Raw genomic sequence first — 22,737 nt, 5'->3', positions numbered from 1 at the left:
AGAAGTTGACTATTAGTATTAGGTTTCCGACTATTTGACTATACTTCTGGTTATCATTTGCCAAGTAGCACTCTGGAATTCTTCTAGATTACCTTGGTGTCCAGCATTTCGTATTCACAGCTTTATGATCTAAAATTAGCATGCTTGACACTGACACCCCTAGTGCCTCTACCCACATTGTGAAGAAATTTTCTGCCATCAATGATTGTAGATTGTTGGGTACAGTTGGTGAGGGACTGGCAAAGACAGCATTCATACGAGAACACTGCCTCCCTTTTCAGGAAAAGTGATATTTTTGCTTTTCTATTTCTGCCTAGAAATATGTCAACCTGTAAAAAAGCTGAAAGTATCACTTTTTCTGAAACGTGATAATTTAAAGTTTAGTGTAATGACATTTACACCCAAACTACTTGAGCTCACTCTCATATTTCTAATTTCCCAAAGAAGAATGAGCTAGGACCAAGGGCATATGCCGCATGGCGTTTGCATCACCACATTGACACCTAAACCAGGTAATGGAAGACAAATAATGCATTTGGGGACCATCCTAATGATTCATGACTACACCACCTCAAGGGACCCAATTTCCTATAGTGCCCTCTCTTTGTCCAGGCTTGCAACAGTACACTAAATAATACTCCATTTGACTTTTCCAGTTTTTATTTCAAATTATTTTGGAATTTTTTTCTTCTTCTTTTAATTTTGAATTTATCTCCCTCCATCATGGAAGAAGAAAAGACCGCTACTACTACATAATCATATCATACAAATATTTCCTAACCCAAGCAGCATATGCGACTCCTATACTACAAGTTCCAGGAATACACCAGCGTATTCTAGTATCGGTGATTCTTAACAGACCGAGATCCTGAACCAGATAAAAACCGCATCTCACAGTTTCTTTTTCTTTTTTTATTTGTGGACTCCGTCCCTCGGAGACGTGCAGGGGTGGGGCGTGAGGGGCGGTTTTTCTATATCGGTTTTTTTCGTTGTTTATAAAGAATTTTTGTTCTAATATTGGGATTGGTAATGGAGTAAAGATGAAAATGATTAAAGGTCTGGATTGATTTTCCCAGACCTGACCCATATTAGTTGTCCCTGTTCTAGAATTTTTCATATCGAACTATTTTGGTAGTAAAGCATACAGTAAAATTGAACATCTTTCCCACCACCAGGCATCCGAGGTGGTAGAGCCATCGGAATCTAGCACAGATATTTTATCTGTCCATGACAAGATCATCACTCTCCCACATACTCCTTTTTTGATCAGAGGGAAAGACGTTTTTAAAAATCGAACTCTTTTAGTCCTAATTTTATTTGTTAATCATAATTTAATCATTAAATTAATAGTTATTTAGTTTAATTCTATATATCAATCTTGTTATATTGATATAATTTTGTCGGTCAGGACACGAATATCACTGGAGTTCTATCGAGAGTGGTAAGATAAAACTAAATAAGTAACTTTTTTTTTTTAACTTCCACAAGCAGAATGTCATGTGGACACCAGAATTTGCAAATGACTTCTAGAATTAAAACATTAAACTTTTTAAATGGTATTGGATTATACTTCCAAAATAAACTTTTCGATATCTATATTAAAAAAAAAGTTATTTTTTGAAATTACACCATCATCCATTAGTTGCTTTCAGATTTCTGAAAGCAAACAAATCAGAAGTTAGTTTGGGTACCCTATTTTAAAATGATTTCTTAAAATAAAAAAAATATTAACTTTTCGTGATAGAATGTTTAGAAGTGGAAACGTCAGTAGTCAGTTTGATAATAATTTTTCAGAACGACATCTCGAAACAGAAAAGTTGGCTTTTGTTAACCAAAATAACCGTGCTTCTAACTTTTATTTCTGATATACAAACACACGCTATGAAACAAAAAATATTTTTAGTTCCGACTCCTTCTATCCAAACACAGTAATCTTTTAACTTCTGGAGAAGCAGAAACCACTTCTACTCGCATATCCATGATACACCTTTATTTTTGAATAATCTCCCTCTTCGTTTTGATTAAAGAGAAAGACGTTCTTAAAAAATCACTTTATAGTCCCTAATTTTCCTCTCGTTAATCAATCATTAAATTAATAATTCTTTAGTTTAAGTCTCGATCTTATCTGTCTCTCATTCCCTGTCTGCATTTAGTGAACCCTCGTTTCACACTCTACCTCACATTTCCTCTGTAAAATTCTTTTCTTGTCTCTTCAGTCTCACTTTCCCATCTCTTCATCAGAGACACAGAGACAGAAGAAAAAAAACAAAACCCTAACCCTAATTTATTCAAAAATAATTTCACAGTACTCGAAGAAAGGAGACAAATTGGAGATTTTTCTCACCCTTCGAGTTAAGTGGCTGGTTTTTTCCTAGATCTGTTTCAGTTTCAAATTCATTTTTGGTCAATTTTTTGTTGAATGCATGTCATTTTAGGAAATGGGGTCTTGACAAATTTTAAGATTAAGTTTGTTTTCATGGAAATTATTGTTGATGTAGGGATGTGTTGTTTGAGTAATGCTGAGAAGAAGATTGATATTTCCGAGGAGATTTGTGAACTTTCGCCGGTTCAGGGGAAGATTGAAGTGATTTTTGGCAGTTACAGTCGCCGGGGCACTCACCGGAGTTGAGTGAGTGATTATAGGTTGGTGAAGCAAAAGAATGGTGTGGAGGTATTGAGCATTGTGTGTTTGGTTGTTTGTCGCTTAAAGAGTAGTGGTGGTGGTGGTGGAAACTAAGTTTGTGAGAAATGGGGGTTGACAAAAACAGTTCAAAGAGTGGTGGTGGTGGAGGATATGTCGGTGGGTTTCTTCAGTTGTTTGATTGGAACGGTAAGTCGCGGAAGAAGCTACTTGCAAAGTCACAAGGTAAATGATCTTCTATTGATTTTGTTACTTGTAGTTTAAATGTACTAATTGTGGTTGGGTTTCAATTTGTGTTGCTTGGTTGATTTGTTTTCTCTCGTGTAATTTCGCAGAGGGTGCAAAACAAGGGAAGAGAAATGTTGCGAATTTGCCAACATCAAGGTTTCGCCTGGTAAGTTGTTGTATTAGTACTATTAGAATGCATTGCATTATACTGGATGACACACATGTGGTGCAATGTTAGGAATTTCAGCTTGTTAAAATCACTAGATTTCCCTGCGTTCCGATTTGGTGTCAAAATTGTTCCACCCGTTTCTTTAGTCATTGTACATTGCATTTTTTGGATTAGAATTTTGGGGTTTATCTGTCGTGTGTAATTTCAGATGGACGAGGACGAAAATGGGGCTTCGAGTATTAGAGGAAGTAGTGATTATAGCTGTGCCTCTTCAGTGACTGATGAGGATGGGAATGTGACCAAGGCACCTGGGGTGGTAGCGAGGCTTATGGGACTGGATTCTTTGCCAACTTCTAGTGCTGCAGAACCATATTCAACCCCTTTCTGTGATACTCGTTCTCTTGGAGAGTCTCCCAGCTACAGGGAAACTGAATATTACAGTGGAAGCCGGCAGACAATGAATTCTGAATATCAACCTACTATATCGGGTGATCCTGGTAGATATGCTGTAGAATCAAGGCTTCAGAGATTGCATCGACGGCCAATTGAGAGGTTCCAAACTGAAACGTTACCTCCAAAACTAGCCAAATCGATTCCGATTACCCATAATAAGCATTTATCTCCGATCAAAAACCCCGAGTTCATCTCGTCTAAGAATGTTGCCCACATAATGGAAGCAGCTGCCAAGATTATAGAACCAGCGCGTCAACCAAGTGTAAAAGGAAGAGGGGTTTCAGTTGGATCATCATCAGGTCCCTTGCAAGTCAGGGATTCGAAAGAGAAAATGGAAGCTGCACAGAGACCCCGCAGGTTGAATGGAGCATCTCACAAGTCGGTGGAGTCCAATGCCGCTAAGTTTCTTAAAGGACAGTCTATGAACAAGAGCTGGAATGGATCAGAAGAACCCAACAGGTTCAGGGCGTCATCGGAGTCAGACGGAAGTTATTCTGTTGGTTCAAGGAATAAAGGGAAATCTGTTTCTCTTGCAGTCCAAGCGAAAGTCAATATTCAGCAAAGAGAAAGTTTTGGTAGTGGGAATAGGAGTAAGAGTTTAAATGGCCCGAAGGAATCCCAGGACGTAAAGTCAAACCAGTTGCAGAGAAGCCGCTCGAGTGTTCAAAAGACAATGCAGAAGAAGCCCTCTCCTCAGAATTCATCTACTGTGCTTAGACAAAATAACCAGAAACAAAATTCCGCAGTGACTAGAGACAAATTACCTTCCAAACCTGCTTCTAATTTGCAAGGCAGAAGAATTGTTTCAGTAGATGGCCGCAATAGATCTATAACTAACGTAGCAGCACAGTCCAAAGTTGGTTCCAAGAAAAGTGGTGCTGAGTTGACAGAAATGGAAAAGGAAACCTCATCGTCGGAAACAATGAATTTACCGAGAAAGAAGCGGTATATGGATAGCCATTTTGAGAGACGTGCTGGTGTCGTCCGTAATGTTTTAGCCGCAAAAGATGAAAGGCCAGTTCAACGTGGTATGCCAGATAGCAGAACGAAGGGGATGGATGTTATATCCTTTACATTTACCTCCCCCATGATAAAGTCTACACCTGGATCTCAAACATCTAGTCCAATTGTGGATAAAGCAAAGAGCTATGCCCTAGACTCTTACGATGATAAATGTAACACCAGAAGTTCGAAATTATCGAATATGGGTTTAAATGTGATAGGTGGAGACTCTTTAAGTGTTCTTTTGGAAAGGAAGCTTATGGAGTTAACCTATGGAGTTGAATCTTCGTCAACTTCTACATCTATTCTCGAAGATTTGGTCTCTGCTCTTAGTGCAGCTGAAACAACACCAAGAGAATGTGATAAGAGGTCCCATCTTGGAATGCAAATGGGCACATTGCATATGAATGATTCACTCAACGAGGTATTTGCAAGTTTAATCGTTTTACTTTTTGTACAGTCTTGTTTTCTCTCAGTTTTTCAATTATGCAGTTACCAGCTTTTGCTAGGGAAAGATCTCAAACAAAGCAGTTTCTTAATGATCACAGTTTTCATTTCAGGGAGTGGAAGAGATGGACATGGTTAGCAGCCACAGTAGGAAAGGCAGAAAGGAACTTGAATGTCAACATCCCAGTCCAATGTCGATTCTTGATCCCACATTTTCTTATGATAGTTCCAACTCTTCAGGTGTCATGGAGAATAACAATGCTAGCGGTAAATCACAATCTCTAATCACTTGTTCTATTCTTATTCACGGTTCAGTATTGTCAGTGTAATATATGTTTCTCACGTTTTCAATGTCTACCACCTATTTTCAGGCTGCAAGCAATCCTCATTCATTCAAACCCAACAAGCAGTTGATTCTATGAGGTTCCCTTTGACAGATGACGACGCAGAATTGTCCGATTCTGCGTCTTCCACATTCATGATAGCAACTGGCAACAAAAAGGTTGCAAATCTAATCATCGGAGACCAACAAGAATCTAATAAACATGAAGAGCTGGGTTACATACAGGAGATTATATGCAACGCAGAACTGGTGTTTAAGGATTTCATGTCGGGTCAGACTAATGAGATTATAAAGCCTGGTCTCTTTGAGCAGTTAGAAATTCAGATCACATGTTCTATTACAGATACAAATGAAAAGAACTCTACACAAAGAAGGATGGTGTTGTTTGATTGTGTCAAGGAATCTCTGGATCTGAAATGCAAACGGTTAACAAGTGGGGGTTCGAAGATGTGGGGAAAAGGTGCGTTGATGTTTGTAAACAGAGAATGGTTGGTAGAGGATATTTATAAGGAAATATCAGGCTGGGAAAGTATGATAGACTGGATGATGGATGAGCTTGTTGATAAAGATATGAGTACTCAATACGGGAAATGGCTTAATTATGAAACCCAAGAATTTGAAGTTGGAGTAGAGGTTGAGAACTCCATTGTTAGTTCTTTGATCGACGAAATTGTAGCTGATATATTGTTGTTCTGAGGTAATTTTGTTTATTCTTCCACTGTAAGTCATTTTCAACATGGAATTGTCTTTTTCATGAGTAAGAAATTCTGGTGAATTCAAAAGCTTATCATAATTTTACGAAGCTAGGGGACAACTGATCTATTGAAACAACAGTTACGATTTTGGTTATCGACTTCAGGTAATTTATATCATCATTCAACGATTTTACCACTGTATATCGCATATTTTCTAAACGACTCTTTGAACTCAAGGTAGCCAGCCGTCTGTATCAAACCACATTTTAAAGTTTAAGGTTGGTTTCCTAAATTCAGTCAAATAATAATAAGAAAAGATGATTATTTATTTCTGGAGATTAAATTAATAAACGTGCGATGACTCGATCAATGACTATAATCTATAAAACTAAAACAATGTACCTAGTACCAAATATCTTCTTGACTTTGCAGCAACACAATGTGCAGTCTAGAAAAAAGTGGTAACATTTTCATTCTGACCTTAACCGGTGACGACGAACACCGGCTAAATCCGACGCTAATCGAATCAATCCGAACCACTCTTAAACAAGTTCGCAGAGAAGCAAAACCAGGTTCAGTTTTGATCACAACAGCACAAGGAAAATTCTTCTCAAACGGAGCTGATCTCAAGTACGCTGCAGCTGCCGGTTCTCCCGCTGGGACGTATGATCGGATTCGCCAGATGTCAGATAGTTTCAAATTTGTCGTTGCTGATCTTCTGTCGCTCCCGATGACTACCATAGCTGCTATTTCTGGTCACGCTGCTGCAGCTGGATTCATTCTTGCACTGAGCCATGACTATGTCTTGATGAGGAAAGATAAAGGGGGATAAGGCTGTGGAAATGGGGATTATTGATTTTGCTTATGATACCGCCGAGAAAACAAAAGAAGCTGCTTTGAAATTGGCAGTGAAGTTGGGTTCTAATAAATGGAATGGTTAAGTTTATGCTGATATTAGGATGAATTCATTTCCTGAAATTTGTGAATTGTTTGGTTTTGTTGCCAATTTCAAATCTGTTGTACCAGCTAAGTCTAAGCTTTGAAAACCAGATCTCTTCCCCTGCAACTACAGTCGTTAGCAAAACTCCGATACCATTCCGACCGGTTTAGAAGTGTGTTAGCAGCTTGGTTTTTTCTGTTCGGTCTATTCTTAGGCAAAAAAAAATGAAAAAGTTAAAGTATCACTTTTTCTGACTCGGAGATAGTATTTATGTATCTGGAACACTGGAACAACACCTATCTGTATTGTACGGCCGCAGAAATGTTATTCGAAACATCAACAGGCTTGGTTTTAATGGTAGACTTAAAATTTATATTCTTCAAGGTTGTATAAAAACATACATTTCTAAAAGAATTCAAATCGAAATACATCAATGATGAATGGATCTCTCTCTCTCTCTGGTTGCAAATTTCTTGCCCCCGAAAAAAGATCTGTACTTTAGTTTTTGCCTGGGAGTATCTTTTCTCTGATTTCTCTTGGTTATACTTATATATCAACCCTTCCTCCATAAATGCAAGATAGTACTCTCCTCTACCGACATCTAAATTAGAGTAAAAAGATGAGTATAGTACAACAAATCTGGTACATAAACTTGTTTAGAGGGGTCATTAAGAGTTAAGAAGTATTTATACCAGATTGGTGTGTCGAAAGTGGCTAATGGGGATCCGGCATCAGCAAAGTAAGATGCGAGATTGACATCCTTGTCTTCATACTTTTTAATGAAAGCATGTTCCTGTTGCGAAAATGAAAATTATCAGTGATATGGCAATTAGAGTGGAGAACATGCCCATTATAATTCATGACCGCTAACCAAAACAAGTAAAAAGAGAAAAGTAGTGCTGAATACAAAAGCCAATAATTGTCTGAAAGTGGTATTCCTTTATCAGCCAGGGTATTGCACTCATTTGACATAATTTTATAGTCAAAATTGTAGGTGCAAGAAAAGTTATTTAAAATTAACGGCAGAAACTCGGTTATTAAAGGGAAACTATACTGCATTGTAGGCTTACCATTAGTTCATCTGCTGCCAGTCTATCTTTTGGGTCTTTCTGCAGGCTGGAGGAAATTCATAGTTAGTACGGAGAATAATCAAATAATTTAGAAGACTTTGACAACTCCTGATGAGTTAACTTGTCAAGCCAGTCTCACATAGTTTTGAATGAGCAAGGAACGTTCTAGTAAAAGCATCAGATGGCTCAAAGGTAAGAATAAATTTAACTTCATAGCTTAAGGTTTTTAGTCCTTACCATGCAGAGATAAAGGAGCAGAATTCGGGGGAGAATTGTTCAGGAGGTGCATAAGGAAGTTCTCGATCAACAATTGCTTCCATCAGCTCATAACAATTGTCCCATCCTTCCTCTTGTGCAGATGGTGAATATGGAAACTGACCTGTCGCACACTCCAATATAACTAGCCCCAAGCTCCAGATATCGCTTTTGTATCCATATGCACCTCCAGTGATTCTCTCGGGCTATAAACGAAAGTTTATATGAATTACTCACATGCATATGAACATTGTACATGAGAATTGGGATCAGTTTATATAGTAAAAGTAAGATCACTCACAGACATATAGTTGTAAGTCCCAACAAAGGTATTCCTCTCAGCAGAGGTGGTTGCTAGTATAGCACTCACGCCAAAGTCTGTTATCTTGACTTCTCCTCTATGATTAATCAACAGATTAGACGGTTTCATGTCCCTGTGGATTATGTGTTTATCATGGTGGAGATACAACAATCCCTTGAGCACCTACACGAAGCAACAAAAATATCAGCCTTACTTAACATTCCCAAGGCAATAATCCTATAGCTAGATAGCGTAATATATATATATATATATATATATATTTTTTTTTTTTTTGTGGACATAATACTTGCCTGCTTACAAATGGCAGCAAGATACGGCTCTGGAATTGATGCGACTTTCTTCAAAAAATCAGATAAAGATCCACCGTCCATGTACTCCAAAACTATAGAAATACCACCATTTTCATAGAATGATTGGTAACATATAGCAACATTGGTGCATTGTGCTGACTGATTTATTTTCAATTCTTGCGCTATTTGTTTCACTAGTGTTTCTTGAAAATTCACTTGGATAGCCTGCAAAGACATGGCTATGTTAACAACCCAAAACTAAACACACTCAATCTTGAACCGACATGCGGATCCACTATCACAAGATTCATATATATGCCACAAGCAATTCTCAAATGCAAAATTAAGAACACCAAACAATGAGATCATGATTGGCAGTACTAATAGAACAGCATATTACCTTCAATGCGAAAAATTGACCAGTCCATTTATGGCGAATGAGCTGAACAATCCCACTACTTCCCTTTCCAATGACTTTAATCATGTCAATATCAGCTAAGCTCAACTGTTGATTGTCTGAAGGCTTTATTGGTGGTGCCTGAAAACAACAAAGTAGATCACTTCACTGAACATTTCCAATCATCAAATTTTCACAAATTACCTTCAAAACCATACATTCCCCCATTTGGGAGGTAGAGCCTAAAACCTAATTTTGATAAAATTTGAGCTAAATTAAAAGAGTAGTTGACTTGACTGACTTACAGCTTCATCTTCATTCTGCTGAACAATCCTTACTCCATCTTTATTAACAAGCAAATCACCTTCTTTAAATGTCCCACTCTGAGTCCTTTCAAATCCCACCACCACCAAAAAAAAAAAATTAAACAAAATTCACAAAAAAAATTGAAAAAACAAAAAAAAAACTGATCAGAAAGAAATTCTTACAAGAATTTGGCAAATGAAACATCATCGGACCGTGGAACAGAGAGTTGAAGCTTTGGAGCAGAATTTTTCCTCTTCGCCTTAACTTTTGATTCTTCCATTATTATTTTTTGGGTAGTAAATTTTTCTGAAGTTAGTAGTTTAATAGCTGTTGTTGTTGTGGTTCAAAGTTGTCAACAACGACCGAGAAGAAGAAGAAGTTCCACTTAAATTTCGCGTGTCGGTTAACTGGGTACAAAAGCAGCAACAAGTGCAGTTGTTGTTTAGGTTTAACGAGTGTGTACATTACTCTGTTTGTTTCATCCGTTTGATGTTTGCAGATTATTCTGTTAATCTATCATTTGAAAGGTGTGTTATGGGTGATGTACACCCGCTCAGGTAAATATAGTAATAATCTTTTTCCTTGGTTCCAGTTTTCTTTCTAGAGTTGGTTTCCTAGTCTGGATAAGTTTCTTTTCTCTAGTCTTACTACTAGGGGTGAGCTTGGGCCCATATGAAAGGTTTTCACTCCATCCTCAACTGACCTAACTCATTATGAATTTCAAATTTGGTATCCGTATTCAACCAAGCATCTAACTGAAAATTTTATTTTGGGGGATTAACGAATTGGATGCAGATACTCAAATATTTGTTTTATAATCATTTTGCAGGTTAAATTATAAAATAGTTACCGAATGAATAATAGGTTAACCCTTATGGACTAGATTGAGCTGCTAGATTGGCCAAAAAATGTTGCAAATTAAAAAATAAGTGTGGGAAAAAAAATTAACACCTGTACCTGCTACTTCTCTCTCCTACCATTTGCTCGTAGTTCAACTAGTAGCTAGTTTCAAAAACTGAACCGTTCAACGCTCAAAAAGTAACCAAAACGCTGAACCATTCAGCGCTGGGAGAAATTTTTCTGATCTAACGGCTGAGATTTAAAGCGCTGAACCAAACAGCGCTCAGCGCTGAACCGTTCAACGCTAGATGGTGGTCCCGCTGACGTGGTCTTCTAATCTAGCTGCTAGATTAGCCATCCCATAGGACTTAGGAGATTGCGCTAGCTGACGTGGATGGCTAATCTAACTGTTAGATTAGAAGACCATAGGGATTAGCCTTATATGAAAAATCATTGATCGCAACTTTATCCTCTTTTGGATATGTTACAAAAGGTAAATAAATGACGTTATTTGCTCATTTGGATATGTGCCTCAATAAGCTTCTTCGTCAACATTTTAATACAAAAGAGCAACACAACACAACATTTACCTCAGACCTCAATATTGTAAATTATATTTAGGACTCTAGATAATAATACTAATTTGGGCATTCAACTAACCTGATATAACTTGGTCCAGAATATTCTCATGTTTCGACCAAAAGACACCTTTGTTCTAAGCATAATACATAAGTCATAAAGTATCTACGGGTCAGTGTCACCATGGACGGTCGGACTGGATAACGTTTCTAATAGCTTTTTAAATACTTTTTTTGAATCATGGATGTCAATCTAACGGGTCCAGGTGTCGACCTTATTTTCATGGTTGCATCTGGAATCAATCTGTAATCTATTGAATCTCAAAAATCTCATTCACATCAGGCCCATTAGCGAACAGTTGAGACATTCATTCGCAAAAATATGATTGGGATGAGCCGCTGATTCCTGGAAAAATGCTCACCCCAACAGGCTAGTACTCTAGTAGTATGTTAGGAACTAGTGAAGAAAACTATTACCTGGACCGAAGAATTACACTAAAAAAAATCACCTCGAAAATCTCGGCTGATACATATAGTAGAATTTTTCGCAGCTACCAGGGGCGGGATAAAGCCCTGTTTAGCCCTCTCACCGATCCTTCACTGGCACGTATTGGCTCACGAAGCATAGAGAAGATAAAAAGATGATAATTAGTGACTACGAGGGTTTAACAAAATGTTTATACCAATATTCTCTAGTAATTACTTCGAGTGTTGATGTTGTCAGTTATGTAACTTTTTTTTTGAAGCATGACATTTTATTAAAAGTTAAATGGTAATCACACAAGGGTATATGGAACCCAAGGAATCATCTATTATGATTTGATTGATGTAAGGTGAGATTGTTTGGTCCAAGTTAAAGTGCGAAGGTTCTCCGAGTAACTGTTGTAAACTTGTACGCAACAAATTGGACAATCTGTCCACTTTTTGATTGCCTTCTCAGTGGTCGTGGTTGATGGTTGATGGTGCAATGAGGATTTTGATCATGATTAGCTTGGTTTTCGAGATCATTCCCGAAATATAGCATGACAGTTCGGCATCTCATGTTAGGAACCGAAGTAGGTTCTTCAAATAGATTTTGAATTGAACTTTTTGCCAGCCAGCTTCGTTCTTTTCCTATCCTGAATGATATGAGCATGGCCCAAGATTCGTTGTTAGGGTGGTGGTGATTTCCAGCGGCAGTGCTACTTTCACCTGGGTGTTCGAAGGCGCATATATCCCTGCAAATAAAGCCTGCTCCAGCTATTCTTGGGCATCTTCAAGCTACTCCGACCGTGTTGATCTTGATCCAATCTAAGTTAGGTTTGGTCTATTCCACCAAGATTGTTGTGGACGATCGTGTTCAATTTCCAGAGTTTATCGAATCAGGCATTCCAGGGAACACAAGAGGGAGGTTTTTCTGTGCCCGAGATAAATATTTTTAAAAACTAAAAGCCATTTATGCTATGTTACATGGATTTGGTTTCTTATGGCGATAGATGTACGTTCGTTCCCAACTATCCATAAGGACCAGAGCAGGAAACAAAATCCAGTTTTGATTGAATGGTGTGAATTTAACTGTAGATTTAATAGATTATCGTATGAGGATTCAGAAGGTCATGGAGGGATCTTGTGCGTACTTGAATCAGTAGGTAGTCTCGTTAGTAATGTGTTCCATGCACCCAAAACTACTTCAAAATAGATGAGGATGTGAACAACCGTTTCCGGGTCATAGTTGGATTGTGGGACGATGTTTGTGCCTTTGAGTTTGATATGGTATACAATAGCGAGGATCCAGAGGCCCTCGTTGATTTCTTTCCAGAAAACAAAAGCCATATTTTTTTGAGGATCGAAGAAAAATTATAAAAAGGTGATTTTTTGTGTGTTAGATATACTTCAAAAAACTCATGATTTGCTAAAATTTATATATTTGTTTTAACTTTCAGTTCCAATAGTTCATAAACATTTTATTTACTTTGTTCTTGATTTCCATGAATCTATTCTATAATCATGCAGTCCATTCAGTATAATAAAAATTTCATTTCACTTCATTCACCAAGCTAACATGAAGATTGTATAAGTTACCAAAGAAATCATTTAAGTGAAAATTTGGTCATTTTCTATTCATTTATGCCTATCGCTATATCTTTGTCCTATTGAGAGCATTCTATAAATTCCATAAAACAAACTTTTGGTGGAAGAGATACTCTTTAATATAACATCTATAATAACTTGATTAGAGATCAATTGATGGGTATGCATGTTTTGATTTCTCAACGTATACAAAGGAGAGATCAGTTGAGATTATATAGGGGTATACATGTTTTGATTTTTCAACATACACAAAGGAGATGTTGGTGGAAACTATTGGATAAAATTAAAAACTAGAAAAGTCCCCGAGAAATTAAGGTACAACAACTCCGAAGTTATCAATAAACCAGATTAATTATGTTTAAGTGAGAAATATCGAGAAGAAATAAGATAAGAGTAAAGAGTTACAATCACCAACTTATACATAGTGAGAAACATAAGGAAACCTATTAAAATGACCGAGTAGCTGTGATCATTGTTATAATTAAAAGGAGTGACCAAGTAGGTGATCATTGTTATATTATTGATCATTTTTTTTTAATTTGGTTCTACCAGATCGGAAAGACTATAAGCTTAATTATTGGTTTTCCTTATAGAATTTTGTTGTATGGGTAAATTTATTTTTATCATATCGGGGTATAATTTCCGTGACTTAGTATATTAACCATTAGTAGTTTAACATGGGAAAATATAAATTAATCATGATATAATATACGGTTACATTTACTTTAGTTATTAGATTTAATTAATGAGTTCACATACATATGTATAAAAAGTATTATTTGTTGTAGTAGAATCAAAGAAAAATACAAGACGCAAGGAGTTTCTTATTCATCATAGTATTATAGTTACATGGATACAAATATTCTATATATACATGGAAAGGTAAATCGAAGGTATATAGTTGGGCCGCACATATGTGGGTCGTAGGCCCTACAACACTTCCCCATTGTGTGGTCTCTTCACATATAGTGCTTCGAATATAGTTCTTCAAATTTCGTCCTCTTCTTGATAACTTGTGCCAAAATCAATTGCTTCATTAAAATTTAGACAAGAAAAAACCCAATGTGACAAAACCTTGGCACAACTCTTCACATGTAGTACTTCATATGTTGTCTCGTACTTTACATGTAGTTCAACACATGCAATATGATCTTCAAAGACCGACGAGTCTAAGTTAATTGCCTCGCTAAAACTTCGTTAAGAAAAACCCAGAGGGACAAAACCCGAACTAAAGAAAAAAAATACAATATTAAGAAAACTTAGAACATAATTGGACTCGAATATGTTGCCTCATTAAAAATTTGACAAGGAAAACCCAGTGGGACAAAACCTTGACGAAGGAAAAAGAGTACAATGTGACAGATGCAAGTAAAGGTGATTCATTGCAGATGATCACTTTTCTCCGATAAAGTTAACTTGTTGCTTCACAATTCCTAAGACAGAAAATCCTCGTGGGAAAGACAATAGCCTTAGTTGGAAAATCATTTCCCAGTGTTTGTTGTTGTCTCATTAAAAACCTTGTCGAGTAACAAATCACCGCGGGAAGAACTATTCTTGATCGAAGGGAAAAAGAGTACAACACAACTTCAGTTTCGAGGTTAAATATGTCGACGTCATATCCTTGGATCCTCCCTTTGATGTCAACATCCTGAATATCGAAACTGAATATCGGTAATGACATAAAATATAGTCTACCGTATCTTACCCTGATTACTTTCAACGGAGAAGAGATTATTGTTCCTTCATAATCAATAACCTTTGGATTGCAGTTCCTTTAGTATTCCTTTTTTATATCTTTGCAGGGATAAAACAAACTCATGTCAATGGTTACTTTTAAGTATATGATTACGTTCATTATTGAAAAAACGGGGGGTATAACAACCTCACCCAATATTTCGATTAGCAATCTGTATGGACAAACTCCAATATACTTTTATGAGAATCAACTAGACAGTTATACTCAATCAATAGAAAAGTATATCAAAGAGTTTTATATCTCTATCTCTTGATTTAATTCTTACTCAAGCAAATCTGTGAGTCTTGATTAAATACAAGAGATATAAACTTGGATGGTACCAAAGACCAATATCCAAGGATCAATCAATTTCTAATCAACAACCAAAGGTTGGATTTCACAATTGATCGATACAACACACACCCGTAATATTTCAATTATATAACAAAATATAATACGGAATAGAAATAACACAGACACCAAAAATTTTGTTAACGAGGAAACCACAAATGCAGAAAAACTCCGGGACCTAGTCCAGATTGAACACCAAACTGTATTAAGACGCTACAGACACTAGCCTACTGCAAACTAACTTCGGTCTGGACTGTAGTTGAACCCTAATCAATCTCACACTGATTCAAGGTACAGTTGTGCTCCTTACGTCTCTGATCCCAGCAGGATACTACGCGCTTGATTCCCTTAGCTGATCTCACCCACAACTAAGAGTTGCTACAACCCAAAGTCGAAGACTTGATAAACAAATCTGTCTCACACAGAAAAGTCTATAGAATTGAATAAATCTGTCTCCCACATAAATACCCAAGAGTTTTTTGTTCCGTATTTTGATAAATCAAGGTGAAGAAGAACTAATTGATAAACCAGACTTATATTCCCGAAGAACAACCTAGTATTATCAACCACCTCACAATAATCTAAATCGTATGGTAGTGAAACTAGATATTGTGGAATCACAAACGATGAGATGAAAATGTTTGTTATTTATCTTTCCCTATCAGAGATATAATCTCAAGCCAATTATTCAATTGAACTAGTACGATAGAAAATAGCAAGATCAAATCGCTCAACTACAAGAAAAGTAGTTTCGTCTGGCTTCACAATCCCAATGAAATCTTTCAGTCGTTAACCTATAGGGTCTCGAGAAGAAACCCAAGGTTAAAGGAGAATCGACTCTAGCAAACCAACTAGTATCACACAGGAGGTGTGGGGATTAGTTTTTCCAGATGCTAGATGTCTCCTCTATATATTCTTCAAATCAGGGTTTGCAATCTAAGTTACCTTGATAACAAAGCATTCAATATTCACCGTTATATGAAAAATATGATTCAACCAAGCTGAAAAAGAGGGGGTCTAACAACCACACCCAAAATTTCGTTTGGAAATATGAATAGACAAACTCCAATATACTTTCAAGAGAATCAACTAGACAGTTAAACTCAATCTATAAAAAAGTATATCAAAGAGTTTTATATCTCTATCTCTTGATTCAATCTGAAATAAGCAAATAGGGATTTGCGAGCCCGATTGAATACAAGAGGATTAACTTGAACAGTACCAAAGACCAGTGTTCAAGTGTCAATCAATTCACTCAACAACCCTAAGGCCGAATATATGAGAACTTATTGATCTTAACGTACAACCTGTGATATTTCTATTATATAAATAAAATATAATGCAGAAAGGAAATAACGCAGATACCAGAGTTTTGTTAACGAGGAAACCGCAAATGCAGAAAAACCCCGGGACCTAGTCCAGAATAAACACACACTGATTAAAAGCTGTTACACCAATTTCCAACTACCTATTTGGACTAGATGTAATACCTTCTTCAGCACTTGTAGAACTCCTAGCAGAATACCGATTCTCTTTAGAAATTCTTCACACAAATCTTCTAGCAGAACCCAAGGTTCTCTTTAAAAGATACACCAACACGATTGAAACGATTTGATATTTTGTTTGCACAAAACACCGGTTTGATTTTCCTTTAGATGTAAATCAAGGTTTTGGAAATCTTGTGTTTATTTTAATAAAGACAATTACTAGGTAAAAGTAATATCAAAACAAACTTGTAGATTATGGTTTTAACTTACAATCAATATGCGTACACACAAGGAGTCCGTGAACCTGATTTCCGTAAGTAAACTTGGGTGATTCCAAAGATCAATTTCCAAGTTGAGAAAACCCTAATAATTCTACAACAAGAACAACTAGAATAAATCTAGAGATATCTTTTTTAAAACTTCTTAAGGATTTTTACGAGATACCTTAATCAAAGTTTTCTTTCTAGCTTCCGATTTCGACTAAAAAGTGTTGGTATACAATCGGAAACTGAAATCTATCAAAACCTAGGATTTATGATCAACAACTCTTGAATGGTTTGATATCAGAAGAGAAAACCTTAGAATAGACAAGAGGTGAAAAACCTAGATTACAAGTTGTATGATCAATCACAAAGATTAAATCCAACTTGGCTTTGTGATCCCCAATACAAAGACTTTTATCTCACTATTTTTCACGAAGAACAGAAGACATGGAAACAACCTGCAAAGCTTAAGCTAATTTTCCAAAGGGGATGAAAAACTGTAAACTCACGAACCCTTTATAAATAATGAACAATAGCTTGGAAGCTAAGAAAAGATATTTTCTTTTTTCAAGAGTCTCCTAAATATGAGAGTCTTTCCTAAGTTATAAATGTTACGCATAAATAATTAATTAAATAATTAAATAGCAAATATTTATTTATGTGAATAAATCACATTTTAACTTAGGCAGGAATTAAAAGTTATCTCAAACACTTTAATATGGTAATCAAATATGTTTGGAATAATAGCCATCTTGATTAGAGAAGGAAACATCACCAACTTGACCAAAAATTACTTTTAGTCACGAATTGGGCCCAAGTACATGAACTACTACAAACAGCCCATGGATTGTTTCCTACTAACGAACTTTAATAAATCACTCATAACTTCATCGTTATAACTCGGAATTGAGTGATTCTTGGCTCGTTGGATTCATAAGCTCATTCACTATAACATGAGATTCTTTAAAAGAATAAAGTTTATTGTCTCCAAGGTCATGAATCAAATAACCTCAAGTATATATACATAAATGTACATTTACCGTCATCGGAATTGTTCCATAAAGTGAGCATATATCTTGATAGATTAGATAGGTAGAATTGAACAAGAATCCAAATGAAATCAATAAAATTCCTTTGTTGATGAAGTACTTGTTGATGTCTTCTTGTGGTCTTCAATCTTCATCCTTTAAGGATAGCTTCGATTCAACTTCTTAGACCTAATCTAGTCCGAAACTATCTTTAGTATGCTAAATCAAGAATGCATTTTATCAACTAAAATTGAAAACTAACTTGACATACCAACGCTAGTGGGTTTAACAGAGCAGTGCTCTAACAATCTCCTCTTTTGTCAATTTTAGTGACAAAACCATTTTACATATGGCTTGTACTTGTTAAAAGTAAAAACGACAAGCTTGATTTCCTTGGTTCTTCAACTCTTCATGTGTTCATCCTGTACTTGTTCAAGATCCATCATAATATTATTACACAACATCAAAGTTTCATTGTATCACAACTTTGATAATACTACTACAGTGATATCTATCACTACCCCTTAGTCAATACTCCATCTCAACATGAAAACCACTCCCCCTTACATAATGATCCGTAAACCATATGTATTTGTAGTGTGAACTACACATTAATTCTCCCCCTTTTTGTCAATAAAAATTGGCAAAGGCACGAAGACTAGTGAGATCCTTATGGAATTTTCACGAAGACACTTCATGACCAAAAGAAAGAAACATATCAACTTTGTTTAGACGATATCACAGAGTCGAAACTTAGTGACTTCATCAAGGAGTTTATTAAGATACAAGTTAACTCCTACATGTTCCAAACCCACTTCTCCCTACAAAGATATGACAATTAAGCACAAGTTCATTTAAGAATACTCTCCCCTATTAGATGTCATTCCCGAAAGAACAACAAGAGTGACCTTACTCCAGATATAAGGATTTATATATTGGATTTTAGAAAACCCACAAGGAGATACAAACTAAGAACCAATCATTGAAAGTCTCTCATGAAATCAAGTTACTGAACAATATAACTATCTCATGGTAATAATACACAATATATAATCATGAAGATCAAGTATTGCTTAGAAGGAAGAATAATCTTTTCCATAAGGATTTACACCAAGAATGGTTACTATAAGAGTATGAAAAAGATTCTTTGACAATAAAAACCAACATCCATGGCTCTGATAATTTCTTCTAACCTGTTATATTTAAGAATTCCAATCACAAATCAAGTTAGGTAATTAAGACTCATACATGTGGTATCTAACCATATTCATCTTAACCATAACTAGTTCAAATGACTTCACATGAACTAGTTAGAGAGTTGTTCAATTGCAAGGAAATATTATGTAACTACACAAGACACAATTGAAGCAAAGATGATTTGATTCACTTGAATCGGTTCATGAACTTTATAGCCACGGTTTGCAAACTGCATTCCTTAGAATTTATAAATAAGTTCAAAACAATCATCTTTGGATATAACCTCACTCAAGTTCGTGGAATGGGTTCGCGGACTTAATTTCATGGAAGGAGTTCACAAGCTCCAGCAGAAATTCTCGGGTGAGAACTTCCGCAAGTTCGCGGACTTGGCTCACGCTACATTCCGTTTTCTCTTGATCAACAAAGTTCGCAAACTTTGGTTCAAGGAATAGGACTTGTGCATAAATGTGTTTCCACAAAAATGTTTATGTCCACCATTGGTTATATAATCTAAACTCTCATTCCAATCATTGAAACATTCTTAGAGGACGTTATATAGTTGTTATTCATAAACCATTTCTCGTCAAATCCATTTTCAAAGTGATTGAAACATAACATGACTTTCGTCACTCGGTAAAGATGAACTTGGTTAAAGCGAATGCTTACCAACACATATTTCGAGGAATATGTAAGCGAGATAAACTCAGCTCGAATCAATAAATTGTTCCCCATATTCAGAAATTTCCCAACATAATATGTGCTCCCCAATTCTTTTGCAATCCTCACCGCATTTAATAGGGATTCATGGTGAGGATACACTTTCAACACAATCAGGTTATGTTGAGGTGAGCAATATCTTGCTCATGACAGGTATTCCAAACAAAATCAAACATGGAATCTAGGAATTTAACAATTTCCTTGAAACTTTCAATAACTGTTCCATACTTTTTAAGATGTTATCCCTTGTCAAACTCTTGTTTGGGAGATCCTTCTTAATAGTACTTGTTGCTTTATTGGTCTTCTTTGGTACCCATTTCTGAGCAGCTTTGGGAGCAACGTATTTCTTTTTCTCCCCAATATAATTGTGGAACTTCTTGGGGGGAATACTGAAAAAATTGATATTATGAGACTCAGTTTTTCTCCAGTTTGGAACATCAGATCTTGTCATCTTAACAGAATAAGATCTGGTTTTATCTCGTTTAAGAAATATGCAATTCCTTTGCAAGTGACCTGGTTTTCCACAATAAAAACAATGTTTAGTAGAATGGAAAAAGTTATGTTTAGTGTTACCTGAATGTTTATGTGCTTTCTTTGGAACTTGACAGGATTTCCTCTTTTCGTTATCAGCAGTTTATAGAGATACTTTATTTTTGTCAACCGTGGAAGGTTTTGGTTGAGAAGAAACTTTAGCTTTGACAAATTTTACCTCTTTGCAAATAATAGGAGCGTCTATTCCTTCATAGCCCAATCCTCGTGTATCACGATGAATTTTACATGCTCCCAATATCGAGGTTAATTTATCTGAGCTGCTATTTCTAGACAAACTCTCTTTTAAGCTCGAGTTTTCTTCTTCCAAACTTTTGGCCTTCTCAAGCGCAATAACTAGATCATTCTTGTATGATTCACATTGAACTTTGAGATCTTCTCGTTCTGAATCAAATAACAAGTTCATCTCAATGTTTTCCAAGTTATCTAGCTTTACTTGAAGAATAATTTCCCGATCATGACCTTCGGAAATTTCTTCTTTAAGCTTTCGTATTTCGTTGAGATAATCTCTTGCACCACTAGAATAAAGTTGGTCTTGCAAGTCTTTATTTCAACTACGAAGTCTGTCATATTTAACTTTCTCACTGAAAATGGTGTTTTCAGCTTCCGAGAGTTTTTTATGACTTTCTTTAAGAAGGTTATTAGCAACCGGATCCATATGAAACACTTCTTCGTCAGAATCAGAATCAGTATCCACAAGCATTTTTCCAGAACCTAACGCAACCTCGCCAGCCAACTCTTGGGGATTATAAAATTCAGGTCCATCATCAAGAGTAGGAAAATCTGCTGCATATGCCGATTGTCTACGGCTCCAGCTAGGACATACTGAAGACAAATGCCCGAAACCACGACAGTTATAGTATTATACATCATCCTTAGGAGATGTTACACTTTTATAAAAACTCTTTTTCCTGTATCTCAAGAATTTTCTAAATTGCCATGGAGTAACATCCTTAGTATCTGGCGAACCAGATTTATCCTTAGAGGATTCAGAATTGTTTGCAGCTTTAAGAGAAATCACCTCTTTTCTTGCATGTTCATTATCAAAGATCTTTAACTTTTCAGCAAGAGTATTTTTGGAGAGTGTAGAAAGATCGTTTCCTTCTTCAATGACATGTTTCTTAGACTCGTATCTTGATGTTAAAGACCTGAGAATTTTGCACACAATATCTTTCTCCGGAATAGTTCTTCCTAACGCAAATGAGGAGTTAACTATTTAAGAAAGTCTTTAGTTAAACTCATCAAAGGTTTCATCATCAGACATGCGAAGGCTTTCCCAGTCAGACGCTAGATTTTGAATCCTTGCTTCTTTCTCTGCGACATTCCCTTCGAATACGGTTTCTAAGATATCCCAAGCATCTTTAGAATTATTGCACGTAGTAACGTGGTGCTGAAGATCTGGGGTAATGGCGTGGATGATCGCATTTAATCCTTCAGAATTTTGCTTTGCAACAAGAATCTCAAGATCATTATAATCACCAATATTCTTTTCAACAGTTATACCGTCTACTGTAACTGATGGAGGATCATAGCCATTAACAATACGAACCCATGATTGAAAATATCGCTCTTGAATGAAAGAACGAATAGCAATTTTCCACCATAAATAGTTCGTGCCATCGAAGATTGGCGGTACATAGCACCTCTGTCCATAGAATCAAATTGCTACAAACACAAACTTATGAGGTCTTAGCGTGTTTGCCTGCTCTGATACCAATTGAAAAAGCGGGGGTCTAACAACCACACCCAAAATTTCGTTTGGCAATATGAATAGACAAACTCCAATATACTTTCAAGAGAATCAACTAGACAGTTAGACTCAATATATAAAAAAGTATATCAAAGATTTTTATATCTCTATCTCTTGATTCAATCCGCAATCAGCAAATAAGGATTTGCGAGCCCAATTGAATACAAGAGGATTAACTTGAACGGTACCAAAGACCAGTGTTCAAGTGTCAATCAATTCACTCAACAACCCTAAGGCCGAATATATGAGAACTTATTGATCTTAACGTACAACCTGTGATATTTCTATTATATAAATAAAATATAATGCAGAAAGGAAATAACGCAGATACCAGAATTTTGTTAACGAGGAAACTGCAAATGCAGAAAAACCTCGGGACCTAGTCCAGAATAAACACACACTAATTAAAATCTGTTACACCAATTTCTTACTACCTATTCAGACTAGATGTAATACCTTCTTCAACACTTGTATAACTTCTAGCAGAATACCGATTCTCTTTAGAAATTCTTCACACAAATCTTCTAGCAGAACCCAAGGTTCTCTTTAAAAGATACACCAACACGATTGAAACGATTTGATATTTTGTTTGCACAAAACACCGGTTTGATTTC

At 36.1% G+C, this 22,737-nt stretch overlaps 2 protein-coding genes and 1 pseudogene across 3 annotated transcripts; 2 read left to right on the top strand and 1 right to left on the bottom strand.

Moving 5' to 3' along the window:
- Positions 1 to 1,942: 1,942 nt before the first annotated feature.
- On the top strand, positions 1,943 to 6,168 carry LOC113347718. 2 transcript variants are annotated; one of them, XM_026591387.1, is made up of 6 exons: positions 1,943 to 2,351; positions 2,499 to 2,866; positions 2,977 to 3,035; positions 3,247 to 4,917; positions 5,054 to 5,207; positions 5,312 to 6,168. In XM_026591387.1, exons 2-6 carry the CDS (start codon positions 2,749 to 2,751, stop codon positions 5,977 to 5,979), a joined length of 2,670 nt encoding a protein of 889 aa, XP_026447172.1. In that variant the 5' UTR covers positions 1,943 to 2,351; positions 2,499 to 2,748; the 3' UTR covers positions 5,980 to 6,168. The 2 variants fall into 2 exon arrangements, with proteins under 2 accessions (XP_026447172.1, XP_026447173.1); XM_026591388.1 differs by having other exon boundaries at positions 1,943 to 2,866.
- Positions 6,169 to 6,416: 248 nt separating this feature from the next.
- Positions 6,417 to 7,390, top strand: LOC113347717 (annotated as a pseudogene).
- Positions 7,264 to 9,904, bottom strand: LOC113347716 (mitogen-activated protein kinase kinase 2-like). Its single transcript, XM_026591386.1, has 9 exons — positions 9,741 to 9,904; positions 9,558 to 9,642; positions 9,256 to 9,393; positions 8,856 to 9,080; positions 8,545 to 8,727; positions 8,226 to 8,449; positions 7,989 to 8,034; positions 7,611 to 7,711; positions 7,264 to 7,519 (listed from the first exon to the last, which is right to left on the bottom strand). Coding segments are annotated over exons 1-9 (1,101 nt in total). The 5' UTR covers positions 9,839 to 9,904; the 3' UTR covers positions 7,264 to 7,518.
- Positions 9,905 to 22,737: the final 12,833 nt, after the last annotated feature.

This window comes from Papaver somniferum, chromosome 2, assembly GCF_003573695.1.
Source record: "Papaver somniferum cultivar HN1 chromosome 2, ASM357369v1, whole genome shotgun sequence".
Taxonomy (NCBI): Eukaryota; Viridiplantae; Streptophyta; class Magnoliopsida; order Ranunculales; family Papaveraceae; genus Papaver; species Papaver somniferum.
This window is presented reverse-complemented; position numbering and strand designations above follow the sequence as displayed.